At 43.6% G+C, this 24324-nt stretch overlaps 1 protein-coding gene across 1 annotated transcript in view; it reads right to left on the reverse strand.

Annotated features, from left to right (window-relative positions):
• Positions 1-24324, reverse strand: part of LOC135522128 (dynein axonemal heavy chain 5-like) — a 75283-nt gene that overhangs the window by 40042 nt on the left and 10917 nt on the right. Inside the window, 27 exon segments of the mRNA XM_064948113.1 lie at positions 4133-4267; positions 4725-4919; positions 5183-5370; positions 5746-5924; positions 7104-7276; positions 7521-7745; positions 8185-8397; positions 10069-10225; positions 10800-10963; positions 11152-11305; positions 11842-12041; positions 13217-13457; positions 13590-13828; positions 14091-14153; positions 15775-15993; positions 16833-17068; positions 18349-18550; positions 18770-18997; positions 19398-19594; positions 19761-20018; positions 20225-20390; positions 20760-20905; positions 21203-21374; positions 21849-22055; positions 22891-23212; positions 23330-23415; positions 23523-23630. Coding sequence (XP_064804185.1) covers positions 4133-4267; positions 4725-4919; positions 5183-5370; positions 5746-5924; positions 7104-7276; positions 7521-7745; positions 8185-8397; positions 10069-10225; positions 10800-10963; positions 11152-11305; positions 11842-12041; positions 13217-13457; positions 13590-13828; positions 14091-14153; positions 15775-15993; positions 16833-17068; positions 18349-18550; positions 18770-18997; positions 19398-19594; positions 19761-20018; positions 20225-20390; positions 20760-20905; positions 21203-21374; positions 21849-22055; positions 22891-23212; positions 23330-23415; positions 23523-23630 — 5073 coding nt within the window.

Raw genomic sequence — 24324 nt, forward strand, 5'->3', positions numbered from 1 at the left:
TCCGTATTATGTCACACACATATAGTATTATGTCAGTGAAGTCCGTATTATGTCACACACATAGCATTATGTCAGTGAAGTCCGTATTATGTCACACACATATAGTATGTCAGTGAAGTCCATATTATGTCACACACATAGTATTATGTCAGTGAAGTCCGTATTATGTCACACACATATCATATAGTATTATGTCAGTGAAGTCCGTATTATGTCACACACATATCATATAGTATTATGTCAGTGAAGTCCGTATTATGTCACACACATATAGTATTATGTCAGTGAAGTTGGTATTATGTCACACACATAGTATTATGTCAGTGAAGTCCGTATTATGTCACAGACATATAGTATTATGTCAGTGAAGTCCGTATTATGTCGCACACATATAGTATTATGTCAGTGAAGTCTGTATTATGTGACACACATATAGTATTATGTCAGTGAAGTCCGTATTATGTCACACACATAGTATTATGTCAGTGAAGTCCGTATTATGTCACACACATATAGTATGTCAGTGAAGTCCGTATTATGTCACACACATAGTATTATGTCAGTGAAGTCCGTATTATGTCACACACATATAGTATTATGTCAGTGAAGTCCGTATTATGTCACACACATATAGTATTATGTCAGTGAAGTCCGTATTATGTCACACACATATAGTATTATGTCAGTGAAGTCCGTATTATGTCACACACATATCATATAGTATTATGTCAGTGAAGTCCGTATTATGTCACACACATAGTATTATGTCAGTGAAGTCCGTATTATGTCACACACATATAGTATGTCAGTGAAGTCCGTATTATGTCGCACACATTTAGTATTATGTCAGTGAAGTCCGTATTATGTCACACACATATAGTATTGTGTCAGTGAAGTCCGTATTATGTCACACACATAGTATTATGTCAGTGAAGTCCGTATTATGTCACACACATATAGTATGTCAGTGAAGTCCGTATTATGTCACACACATAGTATTATGTCAGTGAAGTCCGTATTATGTCACACACATAGTATTATGTCAGTGAAGTCGGTATTATGTCACACACATAGTATTATGTCAGTGAAGTTAGTATTATGTCACACACATATAGTATTATGTCAGTGAAGTCCGTATTATGTCACACACATATAGTATTATGTCAGTGAAGTCGGTATTATGTCACACACATAGTATTATGTCAGTGAAGTTAGTATTATGTCACACACATATAGTATTATGTCAGTGAAGTCCGTTTTATGTCACACACATAGTATTATGTCAGTGAAGTCGGTATTATGTCACACACATAGTATTATGTCAGTGAAGTCAGTACTATGTCACACACATATAGTATTATGTCAGTGAAGTCCGTATTATGTCACACACATATCATATAGTATTATGTCAGTGAAGTCCGTATTATGTCACACACATAGTATTATGTCAGTGAAGTCCGTATTATGTCACACACATATAGTATTATGTCAGTGAAGTCCGTATTATGTCACACACATATAGTATTATGTCAGTGAAGTCCGTATTATGTCACACACATATCATATAGTATTATGTCAGTGAAGTCCGTATTATGTCACACACATAGTATTACGTCAGTGAAGTCCGTATTATGTCACAGACATATAGTATTATGTCAGTGAAGTCCGTATTATGTCGCACACATATAGTATTATGTCAGTGAAGTCTGTATTATGTGACACACATATAGTATTATGTCAGTGAAGTCCGTATTATGTCACACACATAGTATTATGTCAGTGAAGTCCGTATTATGGCACACACATATAGTATGTCAGTGAAGTCCGTATTATGTCACACACATAGTATTATGTCAGTGAAGTCCGTATTATGTCACACACATATAGTATTATGTCAGTGAAGTCCGTATTATGTCACACACATATAGTATTATGTCAGTGAAGTCCGTATTATGTCACACACATATAGTATTATGTCAGTGAAGTCCGTATTATGTCACACACATATCATATAGTATTATGTCAGTGAAGTCCGTATTATGTCACACACATAGTATTACGTCAGTGAAGTCCGTATTATGTCACACACATATAGTATGTCAGTGAAGTCCATTATGTCGCACACATTTAGTATTATGTCAGTGAAGTCCGTATTATGTCACACACATATAGTATTATGTCAGTGAAGTCCGTATTATGTCACACACATAGTATTATGTCAGTGAAGTCCGTATTATGTCACACACATATAGTATGTCAGTGAAGTCCGTATTATGTCACACACATAGTATTATGTCAGTGAAGTCCGTATTATGTCACACACATAGTATTATGTCAGTGAAGTCGGTATTATGTCACACACATAGTATTATGTCAGTGAAGTTAGTATTATGTCACACACATATAGTATTATGTCAGTGAAGTCCGTATTATGTCACACACATATAGTATTATGTCAGTGAAGTCCGGTATTATGTCACACACATAGTATTATGTCAGTGAAGTTAGTATTATGTCACACACATATAGTATTATGTCAGTGAAGTCCGTTTTATGTCACACACATAGTATTATGTCAGTGAAGTCGGTATTATGTCACACACATAGTATTATGTCAGTGAAGTCAGTACTATGTCACACACATATAGTATTATGTCAGTGAAGTCCGTATTATGTCACACACATATCATATAGTATTATGTCAGTGAAGTCCGTATTATGTCACACACATAGTATTATGTCAGTGAAGTCCGTATTATGTCACACACATATTATTATGTCAGTGAAGTCCGTATTATGTCACACACATATAGTATTATGTCAGTGAAGTCCGTATTATGTCGCACACATATAGTATTATGTCAGTGAAGTCCGTATTATGTCACACACATATAGTATTATGTCAGTGAAGTCCGTATTATGTCACACACATAGCATTATGTCAGTGAAGTCCGTATTATGTCACACACATATAGTATGTCAGTGAAGTCCGTATTATGTCACACACATAGTATTATGTCAGTGAAGTCCGTATTATGTCACACACATATCATATAGTATTATGTCAGTGAAGTCCGTATTATGTCACACACATATCATATAGTATTATGTCAGTGAAGTCCGTATTATGTCACACACATATCATATAGTATTATGTCAGTGAAGTCCGTATTATGTCACACACATATAGTATTATGTCAGTGAAGTTGGTATTATGTCACACACATAGTATTATGTCAGTGAAGTTAGTATTATGTCACACACATATAGTATTATGTCAGTGAAGTCCGTATTATGTCACACACATATCATATAGTATTATGTCAGTGAAGTCCGTATTATGTCACACACATATCATATAGTATTATGTCAGTGAAGTCCGTATTATGTCACACACATATCATATAGTATTATGTCAGTGAAGTCGGTATTATGTCACACACATAGTATTATGTCAGTGAAGTCCGTATTATGTCACACACATAGTATTACGTCAGTGAAGTCCGTATTATGTCACAGACATATAGTATTATGTCAGTGAAGTCCGTATTATGTCGCACACATATAGTATTATGTCAGTGAAGTCTGTATTATGTGACACACATATAGTATTATGTCAGTGAAGTCCGTATTATGTCACACACATAGTATTATGTCAGTGAAGTCCGTATTATGTCACACACATATAGTATGTCAGTGAAGTCCGTATTATGTCACACACATAGTATTATGTCAGTGAAGTCCGTATTATGTCACACACATATAGTATTATGTCAGTGAAGTCCGTATTATGTCACACACATATAGTATTATGTCAGTGAAGTCCGTATTATGTCACACACATATAGTATTATGTCAGTGAAGTCCGTATTATGTCACACACATATCATATAGTATTATGTCAGTGACGTTAACCACAATGCCACTTCTGTTATGTTGCACCTCACTGAAGATGAAATCATTATTCGCGTATTACAGAATAGTATATGAAAAAACAAAACAATAATGCTGCTTTAAAAAAATGGCTTTTCTAAAATGGCAGTTGATTTTGAGGAGAACAGCAGTTGATTTCGAGGAGAACAGCAGTTGATTTCGAGGAGAATGTCCTGTATATTTGAGTGACTGTACTCACCAGCTTGGACAGGTTCATATCTCTGAGAACCCTCATGACGATGGTAGATTCTGTGTCATTGGGGTTTGCTCGTTTCACCGCCCCCAGTATTCGCAGAACTGACAAAATGTTTCGCAGTCCAAAGTCATAATGCACCTTAAAAACAGAGTGAACCCAACATGGACTGTATGGAAATCAAACTATGAACTACACAAAAATCATAATCAACACATACATGGACAGTTAAATTGTTTTTATACTGAACCAAAAATATGAACGCAGCATGTAAAGTGTTAGTTCTATGTTTCCTGAGCTGAAATAAAAGAACCCAGAAATTGTTCATAGACCAAAGAAAAAATGCATTTCTCTCACATTTGTGCACAAATGCGTTAACATCTCTGTTAGTGACCATTTCTCTGTGGCAAGATAATCCATCCACCTGACATGTGGTATGTCAATTCCCTCTAAAGGGATTTGAGACTTTGATGATACACCTTTAAATAACATTTCACTTAACTTGATTGTTTACTCATATGGAACTACTAAAATGTATATCTTGTGTTCAGCTCTCATTGAAATACCTACAGTAGTTACATTTAATTTCACAGCTGACCTGCTTGGAGAGCTGCTCCTCACACAGTTTGTAGAGGGTGAAAAACTTCCTGGCCAGCTCTATGTTGTCTATGAAGCCACAGCTGGCCAGCTTGACCCGGATGATGATCTGACCGTCTGGGACCATCATGGCCACTGAGCGGAAGTTGATCTTCAGGTTCTCTGGAAGCTCCTGACGACCTGCGTAGCCCGGGTTCTGATGGGGGAAAAAACATTTATAAACCAAATCTTTATTTAACCAGGTGAGTCTGTTAAGAATAAAGAGCTAAACAAAGTTTATGACTAACATCCTCTAAGTAATAATAAACCTTGTCTGATTTGGACTAGTTTCAGTTAATCTTCTTTGAGACAAGAATTCACTATTCCTTTCAGAAGTACTTTAAATGAAGCTCTACTTGACAACATGTTTGTGAAGGGGTTTCTACAGGGAGTAGTTTATAGATGGCTAATAATAATAACCATAGTCAGGAAGATGCCGAATTCGGGATTCATTTCCACGTTGTCTCCGTCGGTGAAGATGAAGTTCTTGCGGCGCTCCTTCTTGCAGGTAAGCACGATGGCGATCTGCTGGGCCGCCACGGAGAGCACTGATAGGTCGATACGGTTGAACTCATCAAAACAGCCCCACGAGCCCGACTGGGCTAGGCCTGTCAATCAACACAACATTACACATCACTCTTCACATTAAACTCCTCATTCAAAACAACCCCAAGAGCCCGACCTGTCAATCAACACAACTTTACACATCACTCTTCACATTGAACTCCTCATTCAAAACAACCCCAAGAGCCTGACCTGCAAATCAGACACACAACATTACACTGTTCATTAGGTTCAGGTTGAGATCATCATTCTCTTCACAGTAATATGAGTGACATCTTATATAGCCTATAATTGCCACAAATCATATACGTTTGTACTGGATATCCAACTCCTATGGTCATTGCCATGCAAACGGCACAGGAGTTGGCAAGAGAGCACAAATGTATTTGGGACCAGGCAATATGAGTAGAAGCTCCTACCTTTAAAGATCCTCCCCAGTCCTCTGAAGTCCATCTGGTCGGAGCAGTTGAAGACCACCACATACTTCCCCAGGCAGCGGCCCATGTCTTTAGTGGTCTCAGTCTTCCCTGTACCTGCAGGGCCGGCCGGGGCTCCTCCCATACTCATCCCCAGAGCCTGGGCCAGTGTGATGTAGCACCTGGGACAAACACACACCAAGGAAAAGGTACATCCAGGATAATCACCCAAAGATATTCAATGTGATACACCATACACTTGTGGGCACTAAAAAGTTAGTCTGGGCCATGGTACTGGCAGTTAGTCCCTACCTGTCAGTAAGAGATGTGAAGATTAGTTAGTCCCTACCTGTCAGTCAGAGGGGTGATGACTAGTTAGTCACTACCTGTCAGTCAGAGGGGTGATGACTAGTTAGTCCCTACCTGTCAGTCAGAGGGGTGATGACTAGTTAGTCCCTACCTGTCAGTCAGAGGGGTGATGACTAGTTAGTCCCTACCTGTCAGTCAGAGGGGTGATGACTAGTTAGTCCCTACCTGTCAGTGAAAGGGGTGATGACGAGTTAGTCCCTACCTGTCAGTGAGAGGGGTGATGACGAGTTAGTCCCTACCTGTCAGTGAGAGGGGTGATGACTAGTTAGTCCCTACCTGTCAGTGAGAGGGGTGATGCCGAGTTAGTCCCTACCTGTGAGAGGGGTGATGCAGAGTTAGTCCCTACCTGTCAGTGAGAGGGGTGATGACGAGTTAGTCCCTACCTGTCAGTGAGAGGGGTGATGACTAGTTAGTCCCTACCTGTCAGTGAGAGGGGTGATGCCGAGTCAGTCCCTACCTGTGAGAGGGGTGATGACTAGTTAGTCCCTACCTGTGAGAGGGGTGATGACTAGTTAGTCCCTACCTGTCAGTGAGAGGGGTGATGCCGAGTCAGTCCCTACCTGTGAGAGGGGTGATGACTAGTTAGTCCCTACCTGTGAGAGGGGTGATGACTAGTTAGTCCCTACCTGTCAGTGAGAGTGGTGATGCCTAGTTAGTCCCTACCTGTCAGTGGGAGGGGTGATGCCTAGTTAGTCCCTACCTGTCAGTGAGAGGGGTGATGCCGAGTCAGTCCCTACCTGTGAGAGGGGTGATGACTAGTTAGTCCCTACCTGTCAGTGAGAGGGGTGATGCCTAGTTAGTCCCTACCTGTCAGTGGGAGGGGTGATGCCTAGTTAGTCCCTACCTGTCAGTCAGAGGGGTGATGACTAGTTAGTCCCTACCTGTCAGTGAGAGGGGTGATGACTAGTTAGTCCCTACCTGTCAGTGAGAGGGGTGATGCCTAGTTAGTCCCTACCTGTCAGTGGGAGGGGTGATGCCTAGTTAGTCCCTACCTGTCAGTCAGAGGGGTGATGACCAGTCTGTCAGTGCAGCCCAGGAACTCATTCTGATAGATGAAGCCCACGTCAGTCATGTTGATGATCATCTTGTCAGAGTCCTCATTGAAGTAGAAACGACACTGCTTCAGCCACTCAAAGTCTGTAGGGCTTTTGATATGCAGCCGACACTGAGGGGAGAGCAGGGGGAAAGAGAAACCATTCTGGAAACAAAGCATTACTAAAGTCTCTGAAATCCCTAAAACTCCAATTGTCAAATGTGATTTGAATACCAGGGGAAACTCAAATTGATATTCTCAGACACTACCATGCCCTAATCAGAAAATATTTGGTGGAACAGTTTGCCAAAAGGGACCTTTGGGGTTGAAGTACTATTTTAGCGCCTGATTCAGTTTGTGATTCCAGTCCACTCACCAGGTCATCAAAGATGTCCCTCTGGTGAACATGGATGGTTATGAGTGTCTCATACTTGGCCCGCTCCATTGAGGCCAGGTCTTTAGTGGTCATGTCTATCAGGGTGTTGAGAAGCTCCAGGAAGAACTGGTTGGTCTTGGGCATGATCTTACGGTCGTAGCGGGCGTTGGTCAGGGCCTCCTCTGAGTTTCTGGTCCAGATCATCTGGACTCCCAGCAAACCAACCTGGTTGATGGAGTCAGGAAGAGAGGACATCATGATAGGACATCAATGAGAGAATGTAAAGTCATCTTTCCTGGCTTCCTAACAATCAGGGCTGTAATCAGGACCATGTATAACATCAGGAATGTATGGAATGTGGCTAGTGTGTAGATCAGTTTCAGTTATACAATAATGGAGGATAATGTCAGAAGAACAGGAATCCCAGATCAGGTATTGAGTAATGGAACATAGATGCGGGAAAGCCTTACTACAAGGCCATTGCTCCAAGGTCAAAGTTAAGGTCATCTATCACATTATAAAAGCGAATGAATGATGACTCCAAGACCAGGACTATGTCACAAATGGCAGCCTATATAGTGCACTACTTTTGAACAGGGTCTGGGTTAAAAGTAGTGGACTTTGTAATAGGGTGGCATTTAGGATGTATCCCATGTCTCCCCACCTGAGCAGGGAAAGTGTCCAGGAACTCAATGAGCTGGAAGCCTGAGTCCTGGATGGCCAGGACAGCCTGTCTGATGACCAGGTGAAGAGACCTCTGAGATTCCTTCAGCAGGGCGTTGAGCCAGACCTCCACGTTCCCTTCAGCCATCACCGGCCAATCCAGCTCTACCGTCTCCCCCTCCCTGGACGAGATGGCCAGGATCCGGTCGTACATCTGTGGAGACAGAAGAGCAGATACTATTGATTTTGCTGAATCCGGGTTAGTTACTATACTAGTTACTAAGGACAGATACTACTAATAGTCAAATAAGTCAATTGATCAGGAGGCCTGACGGGGATAGTTGTTGAAAGAAATTACAGTGAGGGAAAAAAGTATTTGATCCTCTGCTGATTTTGTCCGTTTGCCCACTGACAAAGAAATGATGAGTCTATAATTTTAATGGTAGGTTTATTTGAACTGTGAGAGACAGAATAACAAGTATTAAGTATTTGACCCCCTCTCAATCAGAAAGATTTCTGGCTCCCAGGTGTCTTTATACAGGCAACGAGATGAGATTAGGAGCACACTCTTAAAGGGAGTGTTCCTAATCTCAGTTTGTTACCTGTATAAAAGACACCTGTCCACAGAAGCAATCATTCAATCAGATTCCGAACTCTCCACCATGGCCAAGACCAAAGAGCTCTCCAAGGATGTCAGGGCCAAGATTTAGACCTACACAAGGCTGGATTGGGCTACAAGACCACCGCCAAGCAGCTTGGTGAGAAGGTGACAACAGTTGGTGCGATTATTCGCAAATGGAAGAAACACAAAATAACTATCAATCTCCCTCTGCCTGGGGCTCCATGCAAGATCTCACCTCGTGGAGTTGCAATGATCGTGAGAACGGTGAGGAATCGGCCCAGAACTACACGGGAGGATCTTGTCAATGATCAATTGGTAACACACTACGCCGTGAAGGATTGAAATCCTGCAGCGCCCGCAAGGTCCCCCTGCTCAAGAAAGCACATATACATGCCCGTCTGAAGTTTGCCAATGAACATCTGAGTGATTCAGAGGACAACTGGGTGAAATTGTTATGATGAGATGAGACCAAAATGGATCTCTTTGGCATCAACTCAACTAGCCGTGTTTGGAGGAGGAATGCTGCCTATCACCCCAAGAATACCATTCCCACCGTCAAACATGGAGGTGGAAACATTATGCTTTGGGGGTGTTTTTCTGCTAAGGGGACAGGACAACTTCACCGCATCAATGGGACGAGGAAATGGGGCCATGTACCGTCAAATCTTGGGTGAGAACCTCCTTCCCTCAGCCAGGGCATTGAAGACAGGTCGTGGATGGGCATTCCAGCATGACAATGACCCAAAACACACGGCCAAGGCAACAATGGAGTGGCTCAAGAAGAAGCACATTAAGGTCCTGGAGTGGCCTAGCCAGTCTCCAGACCTTAATCCCATAGAAATTCTGTGGAGGGAGCTGAAGGTTCGAGTTGCCGAACGTCAGCCTCGAAACCTTAATGACTTGGAGAAGATCTGCAAAGAGGAGTGGGACAAAATCCCTTCTGAGATGTGTACAAACCTGGTGGCCAACTACAAGAAACGTCTGACCTCTGATTGACAACAAGGGTTTTGCCACCAAGTACTAAGTCATGTTTTTCAGAGGGGTCAAATACTTATTTCCCTCATTAAAATACAAATACATTTATAACATTTTTGACATGCGTTTTTCTGGATAATTTTGTTATTCTGTCTCTCATTGTTCAAATAAACCTACCAATAAAATTATAGACGGATAATTTCTTTGTCAGTGGGCAAACGTACAAAATCAGCAGGGGATCAAATACTTTTTCCCTCACTGTATATGTCTGTCTGCGCGTTACTGTACCTTGTCATGGAAGCGGACACATTTAATGTTGTCAAAGACGTTGAGCAGGTGGGCCTGGATGGTGTGGGAGTCCGAGGCTTGGCCCAGTATCTCCAACAGGGCCGGGTCAGACACAAAGAAGAACCGAGGGAACAGCAGACGCTTCTTCTCCAAGTACCTGTCAGTCACACAATCACACACAACCAAGGGTTGAAAACTGGATATCTGCAAGATTAAAGCTACCCCTAAAAAAAAGGATTGAAAATATTACTAGTTTAGTACACATCATTAAGTTACCAACGTAGGCAAACTTGGAAGGTGTCATACTGGTACATGAATACTTTCAATTCAACTATTTAAAACGAATTCAAAGTATAAGTATAGGCCGACCCAGTGAGAGACTTCTGATAGACCTGCAGACAGACTTACCCAGAGACTTCTGGTAGACCTCCAGGCAGACTTACCCAGAGACTTCTGACAGACCTCTAGACAGACTTACCAAGAGACTTCTGGCAGACCTCCAGATAGAAGTCTCTCACTGGGTAAGTCTGCCTGGAGGTCTGTCAGAAGTCTCTGGGTAAGTCTGTCTGGAGGTCTGTCAGAAGTCTCTGGGTAAGTCTGTCTGACCTCCAGGCAGACTTACCCAGAGACTTTTGACAGACCTCCAGACATATTTACCCAGAGAATTCTGGCAGACCTCCAGACAGACTTACCTAGTGAGAAACGTCCGATAGACATTCAGATAGACTTACCCAGTGAGAGACTTCTGACATATCTCCAGTTGTTCCAGCAGGTGAGGCAACAGCTGTCCCATGGTCTCGTCCCCCACACATGACAGCACCACGTTGGGCATCTCATGGACCCGTGTCATGATCTTCACCCAGGACTTGTCGATGTTGGAGAAACGTTTCGCCTCCTGTCATTCAGATGATTCAGACTAGATTGTCATTCCTAAGTTTGCAAAAGTTCCTGGGTTTTCCCCCAATAAGTGATTTCTAAAAAACCAGGGCACTGTAAAAGTTCAAGAAATTGTGGAACCCCATCGCTAATAGCATAAGGTTAAAGATGTGTTTTCAGATGAAACGTCAATGTATTGGTTCTTACCTTGGGTAGCTGTTTGGCTATGTCCCCTCCCACGAACACAGCCTCGAGGTAGATCCACAGGTTCTGGACAGTCATCCAGTTCTCTATGATGTCAGTGGTATTGGAAAGGTTCTGAACCCATTTCTGGATCTGGGGCTTGAATGGCGTGTTGTACCTGTGGAACACCAAGTCATCATCTAAGTTAAGCATTGACTACTACAGTACACAAACAACACTAAAAGTCTGTACAATGCAGCTGAAACCTTACAGGGATTTATACATAGCACCCCCAGTCTAAACACAACTGTCTAAACACAAACACCACAACTGCTGAACTCTAGATGACAAGTCAACTGGATGCTGAAATACAGTGAAGGCTGCTGAGGGGGCTCATAATAATTGCCGGAACGGAGCAAATGGAATGGCATCAAACACCTGTGAACCATGTGTTTGATACTATTCCACAGATTCCGCTCCAGTCATTACCATGAGCCCGTTATCCCCAATTAAGGTCCCACCAACCTCCTGTACTGAAATATGATAAAAAATGGAGAAGAAATCATATATCACTCCGAACCCCCAGGTCATTTGTTGCCTCAAAATCAAGACTGAATTAGGCTAAATTTCACTATTGTTAACAAGCATGAAGCAGAAATCAGTCTAGATTTCCAGGCTAAGTCATTTGTGCCTCCAGTAGGTCTCTAGTCTAACCTGTTGCTCATGAGTGATCCCAGCACCATGAGGCTGTCCTCCATGTTAGTAATGATCTCAGCGGTGCTGTCGCCCCTCAGCAGCAGCTCCCCTCGCGTCTTGAAGTTGGCGAAGGTGAACGTCTTGTTGTCCCACTCAGTAATCACCTGCTTCAGCTTCTGCTCAATGTCCCTCTCCTTCACCGCACTGATGCAAATATCCTGCCCAGCGGGAGTTCAAACAACATTCATCTTTATTTTACCTTTGTTTAATTAATCAACTTGTCCCATTGGGGTCAAACAACCTTTTTTTCTTGCCTCAATTTAGTTATACATTTACATTTACATTTAAGTCATTTAGCAGACGCTCTTATCCAGAGCGACTTACAAAGTTACTTACTGTTAGCAGGTGGTACTACAACACAGTTACTGTCAGCAGGTGGTGCTACAACACAGTTACTTACTGTTAGCAGGTGGTACTACAACACAGTTACTGTCAGCAGGTGGTGGTACAACACAGTTACTTACTGTTAGCAGGTGGTACTACAACACAGTTACTTACTGATAGCAGGTGGTCCTAAAACACAGTTACTACTAGCAGGTGGTCCTACAACACAGTTACTGTTAGCAGGTGGTACTACAAAACAGTTACTATTAACAGGTGGTGCTACAACACAGTTACTTACTGTTAGCAGGTGGTACTACAACACAGTTACTTACTGTTAGCAGGTGGTACTACAACACAGTTACTTACTGTTAGCAGGTGGTACTACAACACAGTTATTGTTAGCAGGTGGTACTACAACACAGTTACTGTTAGCAGGTGGTACTACAAAACAGTTACTTACTGTTAGCAGGTGGTATTACAACACAGTTACTATTAGCAGGTGGTACTACAACACAGTTACTGATTATTAGCAGGTGGCCCTACAACACAGTTACTGTTAGCAGGTGGTACTACAACACAGTTACTTACTGTTAGCAGGTGGTACTACAACACAGTTATTGTTAGCAGGTGGTACTACAACACAGTTACTGTTAGCAGGTGGTACTACAACACAGTTACTTACTGTTAACAGGTGGTACTACAACACAGTTACTTACTGTTAACAGGTGGTACTACAACAGTTACTTACTGTTAGCAGGTGGTACTACAACAGTTACTTACTGTTAGCAGGTGGTACTACAACACAGTTACTTACTGTTAACAGGTGGTACTACAACAGTTACTTACTGTTAGCAGGTGGTACTACAGCACAGTTACTTACTGTTAACAGGTGGTACTACAACACATGGTGAGTGGAGTACCGGTAGTTGTACGGCTATAGAGAATCAATTACCTGGTTCCTTCCCGGGTTTCAGCACCAACAACAGCAACAACAAAAATCCATAATCACCTCAATTTCCTCTTTGCATTTGAGAAGCGGAGCTTCCATGATGTTGCGCAGCTTGAAAGTGTCCGTCTCCACCTCGATGCTGTGTCCTGTCACCTCTGTGATTCTCTTCCAGTGACGCGTCATCATGGCCTTGTTGGTCATCAGTTCTAGTAGGGGGCAACACTCGTTGAAATCATCTATACTTTTCTTCAGGTCAAGGAATGCCTTCCACTCTTTGAGGGCACGGGGCAGCTTGCGACAACTGGAAATGGGAGGGTGAAAAAACACGAACATCTAACTTCCTTTTGGAAATGTAAATCCTCAATGAGATTATTCATCAATGAGTTCTGTGTAAATGTCTCTCATGGTCTGGGTAGTAGTTTGGTTTCCTTACCGCGTCTGGAAGTCAAGAAGTTCGTCATTGATCCTGTCTATGTGGATGTCGGCCCAGAGGATGTCATAGTAGCCGTTGACGGTGTCGATGACACTGTTGTAGAGTCCATAGAGCTTCTGGAGGAGGGTGAGCTGTCTCCGGATCTCCAGCAGCTGAGGGTGTTGGGTCACAGGCAGGCCAAACAGCTCCTCTCCACCAGTGTAGGTGATATACTTACGGAACAGGTTGTCAAAGCGATTCTGACCAAACAAAATGAAATGTCCAATAAAGTGCATGAATGGTCACATATATCATTTCCAAAACCATACAACACACAATAATACAATCATGCATGTTGTTGGCTATGTTAAATATGGTAGAAATAAGTAATACATTAAAGAAATAAGACATAGAACATGTGAATGAAAACCTATGTGAATGTATCAACTTTAATGAAGTGCTGCAGAGAGGTATATACTAGATTCCTCTCTTGAATATACACACTGTACACACTGTACTCACCTGAAACATGATGAGACAGTCACTAGCGTCTTGGGGAGCCAGTCCGACAACCATGGGACCGTCCTGGGAATGAAACACAGCCTACGTCAGCAATTAGCTAGCAGTCTTAGTTAGAGCGTGCCAAGTTAACTGTAATAGAAATAGAAATGTCTAAGACCCAGACAGCCTTGGTGTTACATGTAGCTGTGAGTAAGACCTAGACAGCCTTGGTGTTAGGTGTAGCTGTGAGTAAGACCTAGACAGCCTTGGTGTTACATGTAGCTGTGAGTAAGACCTAGACAGCCTTGGTGTTAGGTGTAGCTGTGAGTAAGACCTAGAAAGCCTTGGTGTTACATGTAGCTGTGAGTAAGACCTAGACAGCCTTGGTGTTACATGTAGCTGTGAGTAAGACCTAGACAGCCTTGGTGTTACATGCAGCTGTGAGTAAGACCTAGGCAGCCTTGGTGTTATGTGTAGCTGTGAGTAAGACCTAGACAGCCTTGGTGTTACATGTAGCTGTGAGTAAGACCTAGACAGCCTTGGTGTTACATGTAGCTGTGAGTAAGACCTAGGCAGCCTTGGTGTTACGTGTAGCTGTGAGTAAGACCTAGACAGCCTTGGTGTTACATGTAGCTGTGAGTAAGACCTAGGCAGCCTTGGTGTTACATGTAGCTGTGAGTAAGACCTAGACAGCCTTGGTGTTACATGTAGCTGTGAGTAAGACCTAGACAGCCTTGGTGTTACATGTAGCTGTGAGTAAGACCTAGGCAGCCTTGGTGTTACGTGTAGCTGTGAGTAAGACCTAGACAGCCTTGGTGTTACATGTAGCTGTGAGTAAGACCTAGACAGCCTTGGTGTTACATGTAGCTGTGAGTAAGACCTAGGCAGCCTTGGTGTTACGTGTAGCTGTGAGTAAGACCTAGACAGCCTTGGTGTTACGTGTAGCTGTGAGTAAGACCTAGGCAGCCTTGATGTTAGGTATAGCTGTGAGTAAGACCTAGACAGCCTTGGTGTTAGGTGTAGCTGTGAGTAAGACCTAGACAGCCTTGGTGTTACGTGTAGCTGTGAGTAAGACCTAGACAGCCTTGGTGTTACATGTAGCTGTGAGTAAGACCTAGACAGCCTTGGTGTTAGGTGTAGCTGTGAGTAAGACCTAGACAGCCTTGGTGTTAGGTGTAGCTGTGAGTAGGACCTAGACAGCCTTGGTGTTAGGTGTAGCTGTGAGTAGGACCTAGACAGCCTTGGTGTTAGGTGTAGCTGTGAGTAGGACCTAGACAGCCTTGGTGTTAGGTGTAGCTGTGAGTAGGACCTAGACAGCCTTGGTGTTAGGTGTAGCTGTGAGTAGGACCTAGACAGCCTTGGTGTTAGGTGTAGCTGTGAGTAGGACCTAGACAGCCTTGGTGTTAGGTGTAGCTGTGAGTAGGACCTAGACAGCCTTGGTGTTAGGTGTAGCTGTGAGTAGGACCTAGACAGCCTTGGTGTTAGGTGTAGCTGTGAGTAGGACCTAGACAGCCTTGGTGTTAGGTGTAGCTGTGAGTAGGACCTAGACAGCCTTGGTGTTAGGTGTAGCTGTGAGTAGGACCTAGACAGCCTTGGTGTTAGGTGTAGCTGTGAGTAGGACCTAGACAGCCTTGGTGTTAGGTGTAGCTGTGAGTAGGACCTAGACAGCCTTGGTGTTAGGTGTAGCTTTGAGACGTGTCTGAACCTTGTTATAGTCCTGATAGAAGTGTCTACAGTCCTCCACAAACGTCTGCACGTTGTCTATGAGCTCTCCTCTGAAGTTGGGCTGCAGGGACACCAGCTCATTCTGGACCTCTGTGCTACGGGCTAGCAGCTTCTCCCAGGTGTAGCGCAGCGTGTCCACCTTCTCTGCCTCCTCCTTCGCCACTACCAGGCCGTACTTATGGAGCATGGCATAGGACTCCTAGGAAAGGGAAAGGAGAAGGCACAGCACTGAACAGACACATGGTACAACACAGATCTCCAGTGTCTTCTCACAACCAAATACAGACTTCAAGGACTTAATCAAACTATGGGCAAATTCTAACTTCCACCTAAGTTGAATTATCACCCATTGATACCAATGCCCATAGACTAAGTAGAAATTCGACATAGGTGGGAATTAAGATTTGCCTCCTACTGAATGAAAGTGGACATTGCAAATAGTCTCAGTGAATTATTAATACAGTAAAATACTTTAAAGTACTACTTAAGTAGTTTTTCTGGGTATCTGTACTTTACTATTCATATTTTTGACTACTTTTACTTTTGCTTCACTACATTCCTAAAGAAAATATAGTACTTTTTACTCCATACATTTTCCCTGACAACCAAAAGTACTCGATACCTTTTGAATGCTTAGCAGGACAGGAAAATGGTGAAATTCAAGCATTTTTCATGAAAACACATGGTCATCCCTACTCCCTCTGGCTTGGCAGACTCACTAGACACAAAAGCACATTTTGTAAATAATGTCTGAATGTTGGAGTGTGCCCCTGGCTATCCATACATTTTAAAAACAAGAAAATGGTGTTGTCTGCTTTGCAGGAGGAATGTTTATTATTTATACATTACTTTTGATACTTAAGTATATTTAAAACCAAATACTTTTAGACTTTTACCCAGGTACTATATTACTGGCTCACATTCAATTTTACTTGAGTTACTTTCTATTAAGGTAGCTATACTTTTACTCAAATATGACAATTGGGTACTCTTTCCACCACTGTCTCTCTGAAAGAAGTGTGCATTTGTGTTCCCTACCTCTATGGGTCCCACATGGAAGTCAATGGAGATCTGCTGCTCTCTGATCTCCTTCAGCGATGCCATGGCGATGCGGATGTCATCCAAGTCTTTGATTGGTCGGTTCAGTTTCTTTGCCGCCTCATCCACTAACGTGAAGATGTTCTCCATATCTGTCCGGTACTTCCTGTTACAGTGCAGGCCGTAGTCCACCATCCAGCTCTTAGTCTCCGCAGTCAGGGCCATCTTCAGGTCAGCTGTTCAACAACAAATCAGATATTAGTCTGATAATAGTCAGATATTCATGCCGTGTTGAAAAAATGAAATAACAGTATTGCGAAATTCTACTAGGAACATGTGCAGTTATATTTGGCAGAATTGTCTTGTGAGGTTAATGCAGGGGATTAGTAGTCAATTGCTTTGAAATAGCCCAAAATTTCACATAACGGGGAGAAAGTTATAGAGAGATACAAGTCAGTCTACAGTTACCTGTATTTTTTTTATTTATTCAGCCCTCTACTTCCCACGGCTATGTACCCATATAGAGGGCCAGTTCTCCTCCAGTGACGTATTCTAACTATGTAGTTGGCAAGAGCTCCCACCGTGATGTACTCTACCTGTATAGAGGGCCAGTTCTCCTCCAGTGACGTATTCTAACTATGTAGTTGGCAAGAGCTCCCACCGTGATGTACTCTACCTGTATAGAGGGCCAGTTCTCCTACTGTGACGTATTCTAACTATGTAGTTGGCAAGAGCTCCCACCGTGATGTACTCTACCTGTATAGAGGGCCAGTTCTCCTACTGTGACGTATTCTAACTATGTAGTTGGCAAGAGCTCCCACCGTGATGTACTCTACCTGTTTAGAGGGCCAGTTCTCCTCCAGTGACGTATTCTAACTATGTAGTTGGCAAGAGCTCCCACCGTGATGTACTCTACCTGTATAGAGGGCCAGAGCTCCCACAGTGATGTACCCTACCTGTATAGAGGGCCAGAGCTCCCACAGTGATGTACTCTACCTGTATAGAGGGCCAGAGCTCCCACAGTGATGTACTCTACCTGTATAGAGGACCAGAGCTCCCACAGTGATGTACTCTACCTGTATAGAGGACCAGAGCTCCCACAGTGATGTACTCTACCTGTATAGAGGACCAGAGCTCCCACAGTGATGTACTCTACCTGTATAGAGGGCCAGAGCTCCTACAGTGATGTACTCTACCTGTATAGAGGGCCAGAGCTCCCACAGTGATGTACTCTACCTGTATAGAGGGCCAGAGCTCCCACAGTGATGTACTCTACCTGTATAGAGGACCAGAGCTCCCACAGTGATGTACTCTACCTGTATAGAGGGCCAGAGCTCCCACAGTGATGTACTCTACCTGTAAAGAGGACCAGAGCTCCCACAGTGATGTACTCTACCTGTATAGAGGGCCAGAGCTCCTACAGTGATGTACTCTACCTGTATAGAGGGCCAGAGCTCCCACAGTGATGTACTCTACCTGTATAGAGGGCCAGAGCTCCCACAGTGATGTACTCTACCTGTATAGAGGGCCAGAGCTCCCACAGTGATGTACTCAGGCTCAGCGTTGATCTCCAGCTCCAGGTCTTTGTAGTAGAGGATCTGAGACTCAAACTCAGACAGCAGAGGGCTGCCCTGGCTGAACTTCTGGATGGTGTCCTCTCGCTCCTTCCTCCAGATGTGGTGGTAACGACTGAAGCGGTCCAGAGCATTCACCACCTCCTGGTTAACAACAACACAACAGCCAGCTCTTAAATGCACTTTCAATAAAGTTTGAATTTAACTGATTTGATTTAGGTCTCCTTTTCACATCCACATCTTAGGGGATAGGTGTCAGTATCAAACACAAAATAGTTAGAATTTGACACACTAAGGTCAGAACGTTAGGAAAACAGGAGAAACAGACTTTTTATTTTTGTTTGTGTGTAGACCTGTATGTACCTTCTTGGTAGAGTTGATGGAGGTGCTGAGCACAGACACCAGCTTGATGATCTCCTTGTTCTCAGACACACTCTTGTAGTAGTTCCTGGCCTGGAAAGGTATAGCCTGGATCACAGAGGCGGAGATGTCTGAGGTACTGCCATCAGCCAGGCTCCTGTAGGTGGTCTCTCCGTCCTCTGACTCACTGTCCTGTCTCAGAGCAGCCATGCCTCTCTCACTCATCTTCCTCTGTGTTGGCATGAACAGAATAATTCATGTTTGGTCTTTGTTTTAAGAAAAACTAAAACCTTAATCTCATGATTTGATTTGAAAGTGTTTTATATATAATTCCACACTATGATGTTGGAATAATATGAAAATGATAAATGTACGAGCTGTTTGAAAAGACTGCCTGACATTTCAGCCTGTTTTGGTGGGATGGAGATTTGGCCTGACGATAACAGCTAGTTTCAGTTTTCCCCTCCCCACTCAGACCACACTCAGACAGTCCTACCAAATTATTGCTTGAGAAATAGCTCTTTGCTACGAAGCAATTTTTTCCCTTCTAATTAAAAACAATCACAGTAAGGTACTTAATTGTTACCCGGAAATGATTTGATATTGAAGCTTTAAGCCACGACAAGCCCACCTTGGAGATCCTCTCCTTGCTCCACTGGCCGACTCCTTTACTAACACTGACCACACTCTCCACAGCCCGGTTCAGAGCCTGCTGGACCTCATCCAGGGCTGGGACCATGGCGATGTTGGGGATGGACAGGGTCACACTGGTCCTGAAGATAGGCTGCTGACCACTGCACTTCAGACGGCTGGGGGAATCACTCTCTGCTGTGTTGGTGGGCCGATATTGAAGTAGTGAGAAATGGAATGGGAAACCCTCAAGACGGCCCCACCTTACTCCAACATGGACAGGGTTGAGCTCAAAGGGTGGCACTTTGTGACAACTGCTAATGTAAAAGGGGCTTTATAAATACATTAGATTGATGGAACTTACTCAGGAAGTGCAGTAGTGAGGAGGCGTGGAGGCGTTTGCGGAGGGTCTCCAGGGTGTTGCGTGTGAGCCTCAGCAGGGCGTCCACGTTAAGGTGGTTGAAGTGGGACAGAAGCTCTTCAGCCTCCTCCTCCTCCATCACCTCCAGCAGGTCTTTCTTCTTCTTCCTCTTCACCAGGGGAGACGGGGGGCCTGTGATGCTCGCTGCCGTGGTGTTACGAGACAGCAGGTTGATGCGACCCTCTGACTTACCCTCCTCCCCTGGGAAGAGGCATGAACAGACGTGAATACGCCTGCATGGACACAGGCACGCACACGTTCTCATTTTCAGTCTGTAACAGTCAGTCTTTGTGCACCTGAACAATCGTTTTGCTATTGTACCCTTTCCCTTGTATTTTGCTGACCCTGTTATCGTTTGCGTTTTGCGGCATCATGATTATCACAGTTAAAACTGTAGGTTACAGTACCTTCACTCTCCACTAGGTCCATATTAGTCCTGCTCTCCTCTAGCAGTTCCTCCTCCCCCTCCTTGTTCAGCTCAAACTCCAGCAGCATGTTGATGAGCTCATTGGTTGCCTCCTCCACCAGGGAACTCTTGGCATGGAGACTCTGAGCTCCCTTTATACACAGCTCCTACCATGACATAACAGAATAAAGTACATGAGCCTATATCAGGGGTAGGCAACCCTGTTCCTGGAGTGCTGCAGGTACTGCGCCATTATGTTCCAACTAGGCACCCCAACCAGGTCAGTTAAATCAAATACATGAAGTACCTGCAACACTCCAGGACTAGGGTTGCTTACCCCTGGTCCTATATGCATAAAGACTGTGTTTATACTGAACTTGTACTGGACTAAATATACTGTTTTGTCTGGTCAATGTTGTTATCACTGACGATGGGTGACTGTGTTACCATTACAGGCTGCTGATGATGAAATTATTATGCCTAACAAGCATGTATGTGTATAACACATGAATAATACAGAGGGAATCTTTGTTTACCCTGGTGGTCTGAACGAACTCTTCACAGCTGAAAGGTTCCTCCAGGGGCAGAACCCACAGTGTGGCTCCACTCATCTCCTGCAGCACAGCGTCTATCCTGAACTCCACCAGGTCATTCACTCTGTCCATCAGCAGCTCCAGGTCCACTGGACACACAGGTTACAGGTCAGAGGTCATGCACAGCACCACGGTGTCACCGGGGGTCACAAGGAAACAGTAGTTACAATCAGCTTTGCCCACTGGGACAGCAGATATCACTTTTTCCAATGGGATATTTGACATGAGTTGATCAGGCACAATTAGCTGCGATCAAATGACGTCAAAGTTTCGGTGTACTTACTGTTCTGGTTATTTTGGTGAGATTGTTCTCCTGTTTTATAGTATGGTGCTATGACAGAGCACAGTACAGTGCTGACAAGGTTAGATTGGACATGGTTACATACTGAGAGCACTGTTGATGCAGCTGAGGTATTTCTCGATGTTCAGTGAGTTCCAGTTGAGGGAGGTCAGGCCTGGCAGAATGGCTTCGTCCACCTTAGCAACATGAGGCATCACCAGTTGCCCAAAGGCACTCTGGATCTTAGCCCGGACCCTGACGTTCTCCGTCAGAACCAGCTGTGGATGGGCGTCAGAAATAGAGACATTTTACTTAATACACTTTACTTAATACCTACCGTTATAATGTCTTCACCCTTATAATGTCTTCTAATCATCACATTAAGATTCTCCTGACTAAATACCAGTCCATAGGACTGGGGCGGTAGCATAGCTTAGTGGTTAGAGCATTGGATTAGCAACCAGAAGGTTATGAGTTCAAACCCCCAAGCTGACAAGGTACAAATCTGTCATTCTGCCCCTGAACAGGCAGTTAACCCACTGTTCCCAGGCCGCCATTGAAAATAAGAATGTGTTCTTAACTGACTTGCCTGGTTAAATAAAGGTAAAATAAAAAAATTCTACTCAATTTGAAATGACAGCCCTTTTATTACTGTCGTTGAGTGTATGTAAAGCTTTTTAAAGATACAGGATACAGTATCATGCTCAATATGCGTCAGTTGATCAAAAGGAATCATGGAAAATATAGAGTACCTGCAGCTTGTTGTAGTTCTTCTTGAGGGCATCTTGTTTCTGCTGTAAGATGGCTGCAAAGGGAGGAATCTCCAGCCTCATCCTGGTCATGCAGTCTGTCTCCCTAATCTGAGTCAGGATCTGAGGGTCAAAGTTGACAAACAGGTCCCCCGTATCGGGACATTTGACCAGCAAAGAGGCCTGGAGGCCCAGTCTGACCTCCTCGATCTGGGGAGTGGGAAAGAGAGAGTGGGAAAGAGAGAGAGAAAGAGAGAGAGAGAGAGAGTGTAATGGGTGCGTGTTGGTGGCAGGGAAGTCAGGCGCAGGAGAATCGAACTTGGTATAAACAGAGTTGTTTAATCAGTGCTTCACAAAACTCCAAAACCAAAATGACAAAATAATAAAAAGTGGGTACAAAACCCGTCGCGCACCAACACATAATACAGAAACATACAATCAAACAATCTCCGACAAGGACATGAGGGGAAACAGAGGGTTAAATACACAACATGTAATTGATGGGATTGGAACCAGGTGTGAAGGAAGACAAGACAAAACCAATGGAAAATGGATCAGTGATGGCTAGAAGGTCGGTGACGTCGACCGCCGAACACCGCCCAAACCAGGAGAGGGACTGACTTTGGCGGAAGTCGTGACAGAGAGAGATGTAGAGGGAAAGAGAGAGAGAGAAATGGAGAGAGAGTGATAGAGACCAGAGAGAGAGAGAGAGAGAGAGAGAGAGAGAGAGAGAGAGAGAGACGGAGAGAGAGCAAGAGAGCGTATGAGTCATATGAGTCATCTACAGTATGTCTGTGGGAAATCAACAAGTCAATCAAAAGTAATATCAGTCTTGCCAACTGCGACAGCACAGATCAGGGACCAGGCTACAGATAAGGTACAGATAAGCATGAATAACAGTAACAGTTAACGCTGCTATGCTTCTGGAGTATAGGTCCAGCCAGTACACCAGAGACCGTATCAAGAGTCTCAGAGTAGGAATGCTGATTAGGTTTTGCCTTTAAGATCACAATAAATAAGACAACCAGGAGGGGCCCTGTCTCACCTGTTTCATCCATCCACTGTGGTAGAGCATCTCAAACTCTAGCAGCACCCTGGCCACCCTGTTGTAGTTCCTGATGATGCGTTTGGCCTCGGGCGTAGCCAGCACCCCAGGGGATTGCTGAAACAGATCCATGGGTTCCTGGATCCTCCGGTACAGCTGGCGGGCCCACAGGATCTTACCGGCTACCGGGGGCAGGTCCCGGCCAATGGGGGGATCCATCTTCTGCTTGGTGTAGTTACGGGACACCATCTCTATGTCTCTCCCATAGTTCTGAAGGATCTGCTGGTACTTCTCATCGATGCCCAGGTCTGGAATGCCCAGTCTTAGTGATGTAAGGGGAGATTTTGAAATCAAATGAAGAATGAATGAAATGGCTGTTAAATGGACTGAAATGAATTAAAGGTTACTTTGAACTAGAGGTGGATTGAAATAACGGTACCTTTCACATTTCTTCAGTACATTCCAAGCCCTCTCTGTGTTTTGAATGTTATCGAATGTGTTATCCATGAAGGTCTTCAGCTGATTCTGAAAGCAAATGAACACAACAAACAATTGTGCAAGTAAATTATGAGATTATTCAGAAGTGTTTTGTTATGATTTACCGGTAAATTTGCTATTAAATGTGGACTTACATGCAGGTCAGCGGTATTTTTACAAAACTCATCATGGTCCTGATCGAAGTCTGTTCTTCTCTGATCAAGGAAACTGTAGTGCTTTTTCTTCATGCTCAATACAATGCTCTGAAAACAAAAGGCAGACAGGTTATTTTTCAGTCTTTCCAAAGCTCTTGAGGCTTTTGATAATTTCTTGTGTCTGTATTCATTCCAACCAAAGCCAAAAGACTGTCAACAACGTTTCCGTTGAATGTTGTGAGACTGTTGGGTTTAATTTCATTTTAATCAGAGTTAGGCCACATAATATAGAATGTAGAATGATGATGACATGCAGCTTTTGGCTGGACACCATCCCTATTTAAAGATCCTCCATATACAATGGCAGGGATGAACAGCAGTGTATAAAATAGCAGTAATTTCTCCAATGAGCAGCTTACCATGAAATATGTATATCCTGGCTCCTGTGAACAAACTGTCAATCTTCACAAAAGGCCATCAGGACTAAGTAATTAATGGATCAGCTTCTGCTCATTAAAACTAATGCTGTTCAACGCAATCCAATAAATTGAGGACACGTTTTGTGATGAGTAACAAATATGACTTTTTACTTTGTGAAATGGCTCCTGATCATTACAGTCAGGAGTTTAGTATGGCTATATGCTTGGTATAGTTGATGATGATGATGATGAGGCATGCAATGACGGACAAAAACAAGGACAAAAAAAAACTATGTGGCAAAAGTTACCTCCCATGTCCCCTGCATTTCTGCAGTCTGTCCAGCGGAAGCAATAGAAAGAGCAGAACTAACATTACTACAGGA

The sequence above is a fragment of the Oncorhynchus masou genome, chromosome 30 (genome assembly GCF_036934945.1).
Source record: "Oncorhynchus masou masou isolate Uvic2021 chromosome 30, UVic_Omas_1.1, whole genome shotgun sequence".
NCBI lineage: Eukaryota > Metazoa > Chordata > Actinopteri > Salmoniformes > Salmonidae > Oncorhynchus > Oncorhynchus masou.